This window comes from Drosophila montana, unplaced genomic scaffold (assembly GCF_035044405.1).
Source record: "Drosophila montana isolate Dmon_TW-CO22-7 unplaced genomic scaffold, ASM3504440v1 contig_2583_1, whole genome shotgun sequence".
In the NCBI taxonomy this organism is placed as follows: Eukaryota; Metazoa; Arthropoda; class Insecta; order Diptera; family Drosophilidae; genus Drosophila; species Drosophila montana.
In genome coordinates, this window is record NW_026997446.1 from 814,882 (window position 1) to 831,249 (window position 16,368).

Consider the following 16,368-nt stretch of genomic DNA (forward strand, 5'->3'; position numbering starts at 1 on the left):
AAGCTTAGCTCAACAAGTTTGAGAATTGTCGGCATCTGCCTTTATTGCATAATAATTTTCTCAATATCTGTCTTACGGCAACTTTCTTACAGCATATTTTTTGACAGGTTTGTGAAAACTCGTTAAAGTCGTGCTTAAAGTTTTGGATGAATCCTGCGAACTATCTACTAGGTTTGAGTTAAAGTTTGAAGCTAATATTTGTTTCCACTAGAGTCTGACTTGCGACGGCCACGTCGTGTCACGCAGCAAAGCACGCGCCATGCCCATCTCTAGTCAGGAACAAAGCGCTTGGGGGGGTTAAGGAACATTGGCAAGCGAAAGCTAACACCCACGTCCATTTTGATCGTTATGCAAAACTCACAAAGTTTTTGGGTGGCAGTAAGAAACTTAATTTCCCTTTTTTACGCCATTTCCCTTTGACGTTTAGCAGCCACGCCCACACCCACACGCCCCACTTTGGCAGCATTTAGTTCAAAGTCGAGGCGCATCATTATTTTTAGATTTTTGACAGTTTTTTCCACGACGATAAGCTACTTGTAAATCAGCTCAAGCTACGGCTTAAGCTCACGCATCTTCACAGCAGCTGATGTGTGTGTGTGTGTGTCTGTCTCTGACTGTGTGTGTGTGTGTCTTGTCACATTTCCGGCGGAAGTGTAAGCACAAAAGTTCGTTTTCGTTAAATGCCAGCAAGAAATGCAACGTCGCTTCATTTTCCCAGCCAGACATTGACTGATGATGATGAGCATGATGATGTAAATGGGATTTATAGTGCGCCATGACAATAGTAAACTGCTCAGAACACACACACACACACACACACACACAGGCACACACACGCCCAGGCCAAGACATTGGTGGTAACAAGTAGCTGAAATCATAAGCTGTGATAGCTTCTTTGTGCGGCTGCTGTGACGAGCCCGTAAATTGCCCCAGTGAATTTATAGTACAATTACCACAAATCTAATGAGCGCAAGAAACGAGGGAGCGGGAGCGGGGGCGGGGGCGGAACAGACAGCGGCATTTTTTGTGTAGCATACTTAATGGGGCTGCGCAGTAAAAATGAAACTAATGGAACGCACACGGTGCAGTAAAAGAAAGCAGGTGTATTAATTATGGCTGGCTGTCAATTGATCGTGACAAAAACTTGAAGAAAGACGGGATGGCTTCTTTTTTATAATTAAATGCGTAGGCATATGGCATAGAAGTTAATTGATATAAAGGCTTTATGTCTGACAGAGAGGCTGCCCATCTTGATACGGGCTGCAGATATATAAGGAGAAATGCGCAGCTCGCAAATTTAGTCAAGAATTCTTGAGAACAGACTTATTTCTCGATCAACTACTCCTGCGATAGAGTAGTCCTTTATATATAAGATATAGCTCATATATGCGTATCGTAGTTAAACTAATAAATGCCTCGGTGAAAAAAGTTCTTTAAGTAAGAACTTATTCCTCAACCCAATTTCCTTTAGAACTAGATGATATAGTAGTCCCATATTTATAAGGTTATATTCTTCAAACAAGAAATTACTTTACAAACAATTATGCCAATGTCAGTTAGAAGTTCTTTAAATAAGAACTTATTCTTCAACCCAATTTCCTTTAGAACCAAGTGAAATAGTAGTCCCGTATTCATAAGATTAAACTCTTTAATGAAGAAAAATTATGCCTACATCATTTAGAAATTCTTCAAATGGGAACATCTTTTTTAACCGATTTTTTTCCTATAAAACTATGTGATATAGTAGTCCGATATTCAATGAATTTAGTTCTTCAAACATGAACTTAATTTTCAACCGATCTTTCCTATAGAACTTTGTGATATCGTAGTCCCATATTCATAAGATTTAGCTCTTCAAAGAACAACGATTATAGGCATAATCAGTTGTAAGTTCTTTAAATAAATGATTTTTCCAATAGAACTATTTGATATACTAATCCGATATTTAACTATCTTTGCCCTTGAACTTCCTACAATGGATAGACGAAACTTAAAAAGTTTCATAAAAATAGCCTTAAAACTTAAATAACAGTTTATGTAGAAACAAAACGAATGAACAGATGGACATGACTATATGGATTTCTGGATTAGAACCAGCGATCATCCGCCTATCAGTTTGACGCTCAAATATTTAAAACAGGTAGGTTCACTTGGAGCTCGAACCTTGCACAATCACATTTTAGTGCATGTTTTCCATTCAAGAGGAAGCTCTGGTAAGAATTTCAACTTTCATTGTAGATCCTTTACCAACATTTTTAGACATAAATATATATTTATTGTATGGGCTTTAATATGTCTTCTTCAAAACTCTATTGTACATAAATATATATTTATTTTGTGGGATTAAATATGTCTTTGTCCGTACAATGGCAAGACTTTACCAAAACTAATTTACCCTCTGCTCAGGCAAATCTATTTCTTAGCTTAAGTTTCACACTTTCAAAGAAAACCTTTACCCATAACACAGTCTAAAACTTTTCAATATTTTGTTTGCAGTCAACAGCGACATGAAACTGGAAATGTCACATGTGCTGCTCTTGCTGCCGCAACTGCTGCCACTCCTCCTCCTGCTGCTGACCAAACTCTGCCCCGTGTCGGCTCTGAGCCTGTCTGTGAATGGCACCTTGGTTGGTGGCTTGGGTGATGGCAATGTCGCTGGCATTGTCAATTTGCCGGCACTCGGCGCTGGCCTAGGCAATGCGCTGGGCAATGGCAGCGGCAGCAGCCTGCCAGGTGGTGCCAGCCAGGCAGGCGGAGCTGGTGCCGGCGCTCAGTCCAACAGCGAGTCGAGCGGCAACAGCGGCGGCGGCGGCTCATTGGGCGCCAATGCGGGCGGCAGCGCCGGCAGCAGCAGCGGCGGCGGCGGCGGCAGCGGCAACAATTCCGCGCTGATGCAGGCGCCCAAGGAGAAGCTGTACGAGAAGTGCACCGGTCCGGGTGATCCCGGTCCGTGTAAGCAATACATCTATAAATGGCGCTACGAGCCGACGACCAGCGAATGCACCACATTCATTTGGGGCGGCTGCGATGGAAATCCCCAGAACCGCTTCAGCACCGAGGCCGAGTGCCTGTTCCACTGCGTTGGCGGACCACGTAAGCGACCCCTTCCTCCCCCTCCTCACCCCCCCTGACCCAACTTGTTGTCACTCAAATGTTTTGTCCTGCCGCAGACACCTTGCCGCCGTTCCTGCTGTCAACCACGCGAGAGCCGAGCACCACAGAATCATCGCTGGCCAGCTACACGCAGAGTCCCGCCCAGACGCCGGTCGGTTACGGCGGCTATGGGGGCGGCACAACGCCCGTGCCCATCGAGCAGCGCGGTCCGGAGTTGACGTTTGCGGAAACGGGCCAGGACAAGACCTTCGTGTTTGCCAAAAACAACACGTTCATCCAAATGGACGGCGACATCATACAGACATTTCAATTAAGGTGAGTGGGCGGGGCAGCGCGCTCAGGTGTCCAGCTCGAGTCCAGCTCGAATCTGGGCCCTGCCGTCCAGAATATTGACGGCTTGTGCGGCACACTTGCCTCAATTTCGTTGTTGCGGCATTTTTGAAGTCTTTTGCATATTTCATGGCCCGCGAGAGTACCGCGAATCGCGCGTCATTTGCCAGATTGTTGGCCTTTCAGCTCGAAATGTGTTTGATGTTCCTTAACACCAGAAAGCCAACAATTTTGCCCACAGCTAAGGGTCTGCTTTTGCTTTTGCTTTTGCCTGCTTCCCTTTTACGCTTGCTCAAAGTTGAAAACTTGGCCAACAATTTGCAGGCCTCTTTTTCATTGAAATCTACACTCAAACAAAAATGTTTGCCAAATTTTAGCAAATTGTCTTAAATTAGTTTTCTAATTAATGAAATTTAAAAACATTTTAACCTTAGAGTCGAACACATAGAAAAGAAAATTGCGATCAGCAGAGTTTTCCACCCAGCTTCCGATCGATTAAGTGAATTTGTCAAAAATGGTGGAATGGATGATAAAGAGACAAAACTTTTGGTCACACAAACATAGCCTCCCTTTTCTGGGAAAAATGTTTATTCAGTAAAGAATTTTCACAAATATATGTGAAAAGGTGAAAGTATAAAATAACTAAAATGTTAAACTTACACGATTTTCACTTATTTTCCGCCCATGGGAATGGAATTCTCTAAAAACTATTATATAAATATTTATCAAAAATCTAAATATTGTGGCTTACTTCGAATAAGAAGACAAATACCCTTCCCATTGTGTCAAAATACGAAGCAAGCTTATTTATTCTTAAGGGCCCCCGTTCTTTCTTTCCGAGTCGTGTTAAATTTTGTTCAGTCGTGTTGTGTTGTTTTTGTCGTGCTTCCATTTACTGAGCTCAACAATAACACGCACGTAGTCTGTTTTCTTAACAGCACGAACACGCACGACACGTGTAAGATGTGTAAGACTTCGTGCTTGTTTGCCTTAAAAACACGAAGCACGCCCAGCTCTAAACTTTGCCCCATTCGAATTCCTGTCGTAAGTGGGTTAAATACTTGTATCTGATGTGTTGCAGGTGCAATTAGTAAACAGGACGCAGCTTTAACATATTTTTGACTTAAATGTTTTGGCAATTAAGCGTTTTTAGTGCTGGCGTCCGGAAATTCCAGAGATTTGATTTTCTGCTCAATTGCAGGACCTTTGCCCGAGTTGACAGCAAATTGTAGAGACAAGTTTTGTGAGCTGCTGCTGCTGGGCGCAAATTTCAAATTCAATTTGTGCAAACATCTACCATTTGCATATTAAATTAAGATCAAAATAAAAATAATATTTAAATAAAGGCCACACACACACACACACACACGCACTGAAGACATTTCGACTTGTGTCCGAGTCAAATAAAATTCAAAACAATTTTTGTTGTTGCACAAAAGTTGTTATCACTGTAGTTGTAGTTGTTGTTGTTGTTGCTGCAGCTGTTGCTGCCTTGGTCCGTGCTGGCAATTTGGGCTGTAGTTTTAATTGTAACTCATGTTGTCGCCAGCAGACAGTCAAGAGCTCAGAGCATATAAATTTAAAAGTCTGTCAGGCGCACGGCTTCCGTCTCGCTCCTGTATATGCAAGTAAAATATTTCTCTCTCACTCTCACTCTAACTGTCACTGTCTCTATCTCTTTCTAATTCACAGACTTTGCCGTGAGATTTCATTTCAATTTCGCACACGACTGCCGCACGGCCTGCTCGTCTATCACAACGTTAAGAATCCGGATCGCATTAATTTGGACCCCTATGCACTCTATGTGATTGTCGAGAAGGGTCAGCTAAAGGTTGTACATGTCTTTGGCAAGCATTCAACGAGTGTCACTGTGGGCGAGAGTCTAAATCGAGATGAATGGCACAGTGTTATGGTGAGTAGTACGCAGCACACAAGCTTCTCTGAACTGAATGCCACCTAGTTATCAGCTCCAGCTGCAGTTCTCCGTTTAAGTTTCAGCCTTTGCCTTGCCTTTGCCTTTGACTTTGCCTTTGACTTTGGCTGCAACTGTTGAGAATTGCCTGGCTTTCCAGTTGTTCTCTACACCCAGTTGATGTTTCAAATGTTCGGCGTTGTTATTGTAATTGCTGCAGTTGTAGTTTATGCTCTAAGTGCGGGCATATTAGTTTTGTCTGCCAGTTTGTCAGGCAGTGTTTGCTAGTGTGACTTATACAGAGTTCGATCCATCGACAAGTCTGTAGAGTTTTTTGCCCAGCGCTTACCTAATATACAGCCATAGAATATCCTTACCAGCTTTTTATATTGGAGGGGTTTTGAAGTAGAGCCCTGTGTCTTTCAATTCATTTGCATTTTCGAGATTATCGCATACAAAATCGCTTTGAGCGGAAAATGAAAGACTCAAACTTTCGAAGTAAATCATTGTTTGAAAAAACGATTCATCTAACCCGAAGATATTCATACAAACGAAGTTGGACCTGATCTAGTCTGCAACATGTTTGACCTATTCTGATCTGCAACACGAGAGTGCAACATGATCGAGCAACTCTAGTCTGCAACATGTTTGATCAGCTCAAGTCTGCAATATGTTCGACTTAACGGTTTGTGCTGCTTTAATTTTAGACAATACATGTATGTATGTACAATTAGCTCGAACACAATCAAACTAGCTCGAGCTTATTTGTTCGATTGAGCCGAGTTTTCGATCGAGTCACCACACGCTAACAGCTCGAGCCGAAAGAAACTCGAGTTTATACTCGCTCGAACGAAGGGCTCTGGCAGCGCAGAGCTTTGGCTCCACATTAAAAATGTCTCTAAGTACATTTAATTTGTTTATTTACGCCCCTAACCTCTATTAGGGTATTTGAGCTAGTCGCCTGGATATATTCGTCATATAAACATGCACATACATTCATTTAGCAATTAGTAAGATTGCAATGCATGTGTTGTTGTTGTTGCCTGTTCTGTTGGTGTAAAACGCTTTATCAAAGTTTTATAACAAAGCAAGCTAGTTGATTTATGAACGCTCAACTTTGTTAACTCACCTATATACGGACGTGGCCAGTGAATGTTAAGGACCGAGCATGGTCGTGCAACAGCATCATCATCAATAACCGGCATCATCATCAGCAGCAGCAGCCATTTAGATCGTTGCGTGTTTTCATATTTAAAACAAACATATCTACTACTAATCACACCCATGCAGATGCTGGGACACAGACACACACACACACTCGCTCATAAATAACACGCAAATTCCTAATGAATTTCAGCTGATCCCTGCAATGTGCGCACAGCAGTTGCAATTCATTTTCGTAGATTTTTCATGCGCCACAAACAACAACAAGAACAACAGGAGTGCGCAGGTAGTCAGTGCTCGACTAGCAGATGCCCTGTAGAAGCTGTCGTTAGAATCATTCCAGCTTCTATCTACACATAAGTACTCAAAAAAAAAACCGTTCCCTTAGGGAAATGCCTTCGTGTTAAGCTTCGGTGCTTATAGTCCGATCGGGTCATAAAAATGGCTTACAAGTGTGTATGCAGCAAAGCCCAAGACAATAGATCCTAACATGTTGTTATTTGTATGAATATGGGAGAAACAGAAGTTGGATTATAATGTTAGGATCTGTTAAGATCTATCTGAGATCTTACCGAGACCAAAATTGGACTCTTATTCTCCCAGATATGCTCAAAGAACAGGATTTCGATATGGATTTTATTGGTTTCATTAAAACGAAACAAGTTATCAGACTGCAAATCAAATTTGTTAAGCCCGGGCAATGGGAGAAGCCAGGTTCAAGACTCCAGCTCCTAAAGAGCTCAAGATCGTCATGGCTAGATCGACTTAGCTTTTATTATTGATCAAGAACATATATACACACCGCCTTATACCCCTTTAGCCCACCTTCAACGGGTTCAGGGTATAACAATACGGGCAGCAACAACAATTTATCGCCCAGCGCTTGCAACTTCAACTCTGGGCCAAAACGCATAAATTCATAAATTTTTATCATTTGTCTGTGTTTGTGTGTGTGTGTGCGCGCGCGTAGGGGCGTCTGCCACGCCCACAAGCAGGAGCAGCCAGCCAGCTAGCTAGCTAGCTGGTTTATTGGTTTTATGCTCCATATCTTTCACATCCAACTCCCACTCCATATATATATATTCCTATCTCTTTCTCTCTCGCACTCTCTTTTATATGCTGTCGCGGCTGTTGCACAGGTGCGCATCGATGTCCATGGGGCAAGATTAATTGCACGCGTCGACAATAGTCAGGAGGAGGTCTATCTGAAAGGTCTGAATCACGAGTACAACTACGGCGTCTCCACGAATCTGCCATCGGTGGTCCTGGTCGGAGGTGAGTGCCAAATCAATTGTGTGCGTAAAGGTGTGTATGTGCAGGTTCGCGTGTGTGTGTGTGTGTGTGCGCGTGTGTTTGGCTGCAAATCCCGCTCGCTATACGCTTGCCAGCTTTTAAAGCCGGCGCCTGAATATATGCAACGAATTTGCGGCAAGTGCAACAAACAATCGCTATATAAAACTTAAAAAATAAAAAACAAGAACAAACAAGTTTTCTAAGTGCCGACGATTGAATACCCTTGCAGACAAGAGGTCGAGAAATGTATTTAAGTGAATTCTTAATTTCCAACCGATTGTTTTAGCTATATAATAAGTACGCGCTTGGGCACATATGAGTAGAAAACTTTCTAGTTATTATTATTAGTCAAGATATCTTGAGAACATATTTGTCGACCGATTCTTCATATAGAGCTATACGATATAGTAGCCCGATTTTAATCAGATTTAGCTCATATGTGAGGAGCATAGTAAAAGGAGTAAAAGGAGCGAGTGTCACGAGTTTTTTAGACAAGAATTTTCGGCAAATATGAAAGCTAGTATTATGATATACAGGTCTGATCCTATTCCGATTTATAAGCTGCCAGAAACAAGAAGCCAGATCTCCGCTAGGCTCGATAAAGATGGCTTTAAATTCAGACAGACTAAAGATCTGCTGGCTATAGGGACAGCTCTTTTAATTTAGATCCAGAATATATAGAGTTTTTTAATTTAGTTTAAATAACCTCTGCAAGAGTGCCAAACAACAAGTTGTGATACGGCAAATCGAAAACAGAAAAATGAAAATTGCAAATTGAATTTGGCACACACACACACGCACACTAGCACATATACAGCTGCTCGTGCTCATTTGCTATTGAATTTAGTGTGTATTTTGCAGGTGCTGTGTGTGCGAGTGTGTGTGTGACTTTCAAAGCTGCTTTTGTATGCTATGCGAAAATTTAATTATTTGACGTTCCCAAAAGCTGAACACCCGCACGAAAAACGCATGACGAACTCATGAAGTGCACATACAATGCGCCATTGATTGCAGTCTATGGCTTTAGAGGGGGGTAAAGAGGATTAGGGGGGAGGCGCAACGTAGTCTGCGCTTTAACAATTGAAAATGTTTAGAAAAGAAATGTTTCATAAATTGTGTAGCTGGCTTCACAAAAGATATATCAATTATATAATATCGATTAGATAAATAGAAAAAAGCCCATTTGAGTTTAGTTTAATTTAAATACATAAACAAATTTGCTTAAGCAGATTTAGGGCTTAAAATTTCGATACAATTTCCATGAAATGAAATCTAAACAGTTTGCTAACGAGTTCAAGCCAATGTACAATGGGCATTCAACAGAGTTTTGAGAGAATAAATATGATAACTACAAGACTGGGCAGATTTTTGGGTACTGGCCAACAGTGACAGAATATTCAGGAATCCTTCACTTATTTTTTATTTGATTTAATTCAAATCATTCTAAATAAAATGCAACTCATTGAAGAGATTTTTTTTCAAATCAATTGTATTTAACAGCTGTTAAATGTACATGATTGAATTATGTTAACAGTACTGATAAGTAACATAATCTATATGTTAGCTTGCAGTTTCATGTCTAGACTATTTAAAAAACGGGTTTCTGCCACTTAAACTCCAGATATTGTCCATTGTGCTACAGCCCAAACATAAATACTGTGAAAACATGGCCTCATTTGGCCGTAGACAACTTTTTTAATTAAACAATATTTAAAGCGCCGCCTGTGCGAACCTATCATCAAAACTTTCGAGCTGTAAACAAAATGTTCTCACAACATATACATTTTGGCCAGACGAACTTAAATCCGCTTGCAAATATAACGCTTTTGTTAATTAATCTTTTTTCGGATGTATGTGTGTATCTTTGTGTGTGCTTCCAAATGTTGACCAACTATTAAGCCCACCACCAAAACCCAAACCCGAATCCAATGCCAGCCTCAAACCGCCCGCACTCAAAACCGATTCTAATGCCAATTTCCAAATACACAGGCCTCTCGTCCGAGGAGAAGCTGCATGGCGTCAAATATATCACCGAATCGTTTGTCGGCTGCATTCGGAATGTGGTGCTGAGCTCTGGCAAGGCGGCCTCCGATCTGCTGCCAATTGCCCCACTGGTGGCCACCAAGCACGAGAACGTCAACGAGGGCTGCTCGGATATGTGCGATTCCCGGCACAATCTGTGCTTTGTCGGCTCCCGATGCATCAACCACTACGCGGGCATCTCCTGCGATTGCTTTGGCACCCACTACGAGGGCGAGCACTGTGACATCTACAGTAAGTACAAGCTCAGGCACGCTGAGAGAAACTAACTATAGCGAATAATCCAAGAAGAAAAGTTTGAACCAGGAGCTATGTTTCTGGTTTAAACCTTCGACAGTCATTTTTATTTATCAAACAGCTTAGATTCCATCATAAGATGGAAGCGGACTAATTGGCTTCTAGAAAATATTTTTAGATAAAAGCTTAGCCAATCTGAGATAATCTAACTAAAGCTAAATAAATCCAAAAAGAAAAGTTTGAACCATGAGCTGTGTTTCTGGTACAAACCTTCCCTAGTCATTTTTATCGGCTTCTAGAATATATGTTTAGATAAATGGAAAGTGAAAGCTAAAAACTAAGTTAAGCTAAAAATATCCAAAAAGAAAAGTTTGAACCAGGAGCTCTGTTTCTGGTTCAAACCTTCGACAGTCATTTTTATTTATCAAACAGTTTATATTTCCATATGATGGAAACGGACTAATTGGCTTCTAGAAAATATGTTTGGATAAAAGCTTAGACACTCTGAGAAAAACTAACTTAAACTAAACATGCAACAAGAAAATTTTGAACTAGGAGCTGTTTCTGGTTCAAATCTTCCATTGGCACAGAGTTACTTTTTATTTAATTATTCTACTGAAGGAGTTAAAATTCCCATTGATCGATGCGGACTTTAGCTAAGCTATATCCGAAATTGACTTCACGAAAATATGTTTAGATAAATGAGAAGATTGGGGCTCAAGATTTTTGTACTTTCCAACTAGAGATCCCTTCAAAAGCTTCTTAAATCAAAGCAAATATGATTCTAAGTTAAAAACTTAATAGAAAATTCCGATTTCGAATCCGTTTGCTTCATCTCTGAAGCTTTTACGCAATTGACGAATATTCAAAAACGAGAAATAAATTTCGCTCAGCCTTTTTTCTCTGAGTGAGCATGTGTTTGGCTGTGGCCAGACACTGTGGCCGAGTCGAGCATAGGGGCCAGGCCGGCGCCATTTTGTTTTAATTATAAACTATGTTTGTTTGCTTGCGGTTAACCGCCAGCCCCTTCCCCCGGGGAACCGCCCGGGAACCGACAGCCCGCAGGAGTTCTAAACACGCTAATGACCTGACCATAAATTATGCAAAATAGTGTTTGACTTTTTGACTGCCGGGCAAAATGTGCGCAAAATTAGTTTGTTGAGCTTCAAATATACTAACTGGCCTTTGTCACACTCTGAACTACCAACACCTACTCCCCCCCACCCCACCCCCCCTCTGCGCTGTCACTCGCCAGTTTGGCAGGCATTTAGTTAATGACACAAAGCCAATTCCGTGCCGCCATAATTCCAATTAAGTCACGCGAGCCCATTAAAAATGCCAACGCCATTAAAAATTGAGCAGCTCGTTTATGTTACATTTTTTTTTTTGGTAGGACTTTCTACAGGCTGAGCCCGGGCAGTTATTTAAATACTCTACATATTTAAGCTAAACGAATTCAAATTGTTGCACTGTTATTTAACGGTAACAAGATTTAAGAGGTTTTTCTTTATTTATATATTCAGGAGGTGCATTATTTATTGACAGAAGAAAGTAACCAGGGCTGACTTCTCGACTGTTTTAGATTGATAGATAAATTAATTAATTTTAATTTAAATTAAACAAATATTTTATCCTCAAAGGGATTCGATCGTTAAACTAAGACTCTCATCAAAGAATGTATAAGACAAAAACAAATCAAAAGACAAATTTGAATCGTTTACAAATATCTTAATAACAAACTGTATACTCATAATTAACTAAAAGATAGTCCAGAGTGTGCCCTGATTTAACATTCATGAACGTACAGTTAAAGAGAGCTATTTAATATATTTATTAATTCCCCGATCAGAATGTGAGGGTATCACAAAAAAGCTGCTCGGTTGCGGTCTGAAATTTTAGCTCAAATTTGCATGCAAATATTGTGGAACAACAACAAAAGCAAAAACAATTAATGAATATGGAAATTCATGCGAATGTATACAAAAAACAAGTAGAAAAGTTGAAGAAGTCCGCGGCACACTCTGTTCAGAGGATTATAATAGCTGAAAACAGAGTATTAAGGACTCCCAAACTGTAACTGCAGGGCATGGGTGACTCTCAAACTGGTGCGTGGGCGTGTCTGCACACTTTGTAAGCCAAGAGGTTAATCTCGGGCTGGCAAGCGGATATGCCCACTTTCTAATTTTGTTGAACTGAGTATTGCAAAAAAAAAGTGTAAAAACTAATGAAAACGCGAATTGAGGCAATGGACAGCTGCAAATTGCACAGTTGCTGGCAGGGCTAACGGCATGTGGCAGCCATTTTGGAAATGCGCTCTCTAAATGGCGTCTGTCAAGGACAAATGGCGTCGTGACGTGCGAGTTTGTCGAGCATTTACAGTTGATCACAATTACAACCAGAGGGAGAGGGGAGAGAGACCTGGCAAGTGCTAGCAAATTGCACAGATGTTGTCTGCGAGCATGAACCTGCCGCACGGTTTACGGCTCGGCAGCAGGCCCAACGCCGAGGACCGGTTGTCGTTAGTTGCATGTTGCAGTTGTCAACATTTCGGTTGTACTTGCAGCGGAAACAGTGTCGGGCCATTAAAAGCGCGCGGTTCACAGCTGCCTCGTAGGTAGAAACATGCATGTGCGACATAATCAAACGCAGACGGTTCGGTCCCTGTAATGCAATAACTAAAATGACAGCCGACAGGCTGCCCCTCCCCTCCTCCCTCCTTTCACAGACCTTCCCCTACTACCATTCCCCTTCAATGTGCCAACGAAATGCGACTAGCGTGAAAATCATTAGCCCAGCCATGAAATTCTGTGCAAGAGTCTGCCAGATTTTTGTTGCTGTTTTTTTTTTTCGAGTGTGTGCTCTTGTTTTTTGGCAACGTCCAGCATAAGCCGTATGGAATCACAGGCCCGGCCTGTGGTGTTGCTGTCAAACGTGGTCGCCATTCAACTCAACTCTGGTTCAGCTGTCAGTCGGCTGACAGTCAAGTTGCCGAGCAGACCGAGCAGCCAAAAATGCAGACTGTGAAATAATGCCTTTAACGAGCTTAAAGCTGATTAACAGCTGCTTGTGCAGGGCTCGATTGGCAAATACCCTGTAACTTAAACTTTACAAGACTTATGCCAAGCTGTTCTAAGTAAGCCGTGCAGCAGCTGTGCTTCTTCTAGACCTAACTTGAGACTTTGACAAATTCATTTCTAAATAACTGAAATACTTTTCGTCTGAACGATATGAATATAATGCATGTGGATAGACGCAGGGAGAGGCAGAGGGTCAAAAGAGAGAAGAGTAGCTCGACTCGACTGTGAAGGCTGGACAAGCATTTATATATACTTTATCGGGTCGCATATGCCTCCAACATACTCCCCTTCACACATTCTGAATGAGTACAGGGTATACAAATGTCATTGTTATACACAGAACGGAGACTATATCAATTTCAGTTCAAGATATACCCTTTAATGCATGTTGACAACTCAGTTTCAGCCAGTTGGGCAACTCTGGAATCCGGAGAGCAAATGTCAGTCGAAGAGATTTTTGCGGCATGCACAAGCTCGGCGCCAGGTCAAAGTTGGCCAAAGTTGTGCGTCAACATTTTGTAGCAATTCGTAATTGTTTTCATTTTCCCTTTTTGTTGTTGCTGCTTTCCAATTGAATTGATATCGCAAATTGTAAGGATGAATACATTAATCTTCCGCCCGATAACCTACTCGGAGTTCACTTTGAGGGCGCCCACGACCCGAAGCCGTCGAATGCGTGCCCATCAATTGGCCAGCGGCCTGCTCCGGCACGGCGAGCAAGTGAGGCAGACGCTGCCCGAAACCCGGCGGCCCAACTACGGCGAGTTCAAGCAGCTGGTGGGCGCCGTGCACGGTGGGAGCAGCCAGGCGGTTGAGACCAGACAGGTTGGCGTCTACGACAGCCTGGTCGATTTGCATCGGCGGCGAATGGATCGCAATTTCCTAAAGAACATCAAGTCGACGCTGAATACGCGACTGTCGCCGGAAAATCGCACAAACCAGCTGGACTACCAGCACATGAACAAGGGCCTGGAGACAAAGCAGAATATATTGCGCAACAACATGATACTGTTGCGCCGCATGAACGAGATCCAGCGGGTGCAGGGCCGCGTGGACTGCTTCAACAGCAGCTTCCAATTAACGCGCCCGAGTCGCCACAGAATTGAGCAGCAGGCAGCGGTGCTTAGCCGAGAGAATCATCGGCTGGGCTGCCGGCTGTTGCGCGTCAAATCCAAGGTGGACTCGCACAATCCCTGGCGTACAGCACTGTCCGTCACGGTGTCCGATCCCACCGAGGAACTGGTGCGCAAATATAGCGTATATATGCCGACGCCCCTGCCCCGAAAGCCCGTGCACTCGCCCAGGGAGATGCTGCGTCCGGTCATTTACTTTGATCTGGCCTTGCACCGGGGCCAGCATCTGGGCCGCATCTGCATTCAGCTCTACACAGAGGTCAGTCCGGAGGTGGTGCTGGAATTTGTGCGCCTGGCCATCGACAACAATGTCGGGGCGCACAAATTCCAGCGCGTCTTTCCCGATCTGTGGATGGAGGGCGAGCTGTTGCCGCATTCACGCGATGCCCTCGAGAATCATCACGATCATCCATCACCGCTGGATGCCAGGCAGCTGAAGGGCGTTCTATCGTACTCCTGGAGCCATCGCCAGAGTTTCCCCCATGGCCTGCTGCTCTATACGATTAGCTTTAAGACGTTGGCGGTGATGCCGCTCAAACGGGTTATTTTCGGTCGGGTGCTCAGGGGCTTTCGCCTGCTCGAGATCTGCCGGGAGTTTGGCACCAAGGGCGGCAAGCTCAAGCAGTGTATTGAGGTAGTCAAATGTGGATTGCTCTAGCAATCATGGTGGCAGCGGCAGCGACTGCGGCGGCGGCGGAGGCGGCGTCTCCTGTGGCCCCGAAAAGTGTCCACTGAGATTTCAAAATCTGTAGCATACTTTTCTGCGCCACTGCGCACACATTTCCGCCAAATTCCCACCATAAAAATTATAAAGTATGCCTGCATTGCGTTATCGACTGGGCGTGCCCGCCTCTCACGTGTGTCTGTGTATATGTGTGTGTGTGTGTGTGTGTGTGTGGGCGTGTGGGTGGGCGTGTGCGCGAATATGTGTCAGATAAGCGGACAGCATTTTGCTGTCACACAGCGGTGCGAACGAGCCCAAAAAAACGGAGTACTCTAGTCGGTAGTGTGCCCGACTAGGAGATACCCTGCACTCAGCTGCTGTTACAAACATTCCAGCTTCCTTTACATACATAACATACATAACCTACATAACATACATAACATACATAACATACATAACATACATAACATACATAACATACATAACATACATAACTTACATAACATACATAACATACATAACATACATAACATACATAACATACATAACATACATAACATACATAACATACATAGCATACACAATATACATAGCATAAACAACATACATAAAATATATAACATACATAACATACTTAACATACAAAAAAGCAGCTTGAATAGCTTCGGTCTTCATAGTCCGATTTTTATGAAATTTTGAGGGCTTAAATATGGCATACAAAAGTGTTTATATATCAAAGCGCAGGGATCTGCTTCTCTAAATATCGTACTGTTCAATTTTGCTGCAAATGTGGGCAGAAATTTAAAAAATGAAACATTCCTACACTGTGTCTACCAGCTTACTTAGTTTGGTGTAGAAAGCCATGTCAATAAATCGATATTTATCGATATTAATGGATTAATCGGACAGTATATCGATAAGAATAAACTAGGTAATTAGTTCATACAGACAAACATAGCTAGATCAATTTGTGAGCATGAGCAGCTCGTCCTGATGAACATATTTTATCTATGGGATCAGAGCTCTCTCCTAACCCTTATACCCTTTCTGCCAATTTCAATGGGTATAAAAGCACACTATACGATTTGCACTTTCGCACTCGCCGCGGGACTGAAGTAGCGATGCGGCGCGGCGAGGTGGTGTGTGGCTGCGGGAGGGAAGAGCAGAGCCGCGCATAAACGCCTAAAGGCCAGCACAGTCATGGTCCAAACAATATAATCTATTTCCGTGCCGCCACTCGACGTTTTTTTTTTTGTGTGTATATGTGTGTGTCATGCAGATAATGCAGCAAGAACAATGCCGCACCAACAAACAAAAAAAATGTCACCGAAAAGTTGCTTAAATTTGCTTGGATTTTGCGGTAAGCTGCGAGCTCGCCAAATGGCAGCCCAGTTGCAAATATGC

General features: G+C 42.7%; 2 protein-coding genes across 5 annotated transcripts in view; both read left to right on the forward strand.

The window, feature by feature from the left end:
* Window positions 1-2,503: 2,503 nt before the first annotated feature.
* Window positions 2,504-16,368, forward strand: part of axo (axotactin) — a 74,425-nt gene continuing 60,560 nt past the window's right edge. For all 4 annotated transcript variants that reach the window (XM_064683198.1, XM_064683199.1, XM_064683196.1 and 1 more), the window contains exons 1-5: window positions 2,504-3,093; window positions 3,171-3,429; window positions 5,137-5,356; window positions 7,660-7,795; window positions 9,803-10,087. In XM_064683198.1, coding sequence (XP_064539268.1) covers window positions 2,508-3,093; window positions 3,171-3,429; window positions 5,137-5,356; window positions 7,660-7,795; window positions 9,803-10,087 — 1,486 coding nt within the window. In that variant the 5' untranslated portion in view covers window positions 2,504-2,507. The remainder of the gene's footprint in view (window positions 3,094-3,170; window positions 3,430-5,136; window positions 5,357-7,659; window positions 7,796-9,802; window positions 10,088-16,368) is intronic.
* On the forward strand, window positions 12,994-15,156 carry LOC135429041 (uncharacterized). The gene has a single exon (XM_064683205.1). It carries the CDS (start codon window positions 13,765-13,767, stop codon window positions 14,956-14,958), a length of 1,194 nt encoding a protein of 397 aa, XP_064539275.1. The 5' UTR covers window positions 12,994-13,764; the 3' UTR covers window positions 14,959-15,156.

Coding starts and splice junctions, on each gene's coding strand:
- LOC135429041 (XM_064683205.1), top strand. CDS start 13,765: ATGAATACATTAATCTTCCGCCCGATAACCTACTCGGAGTTCACTTTG.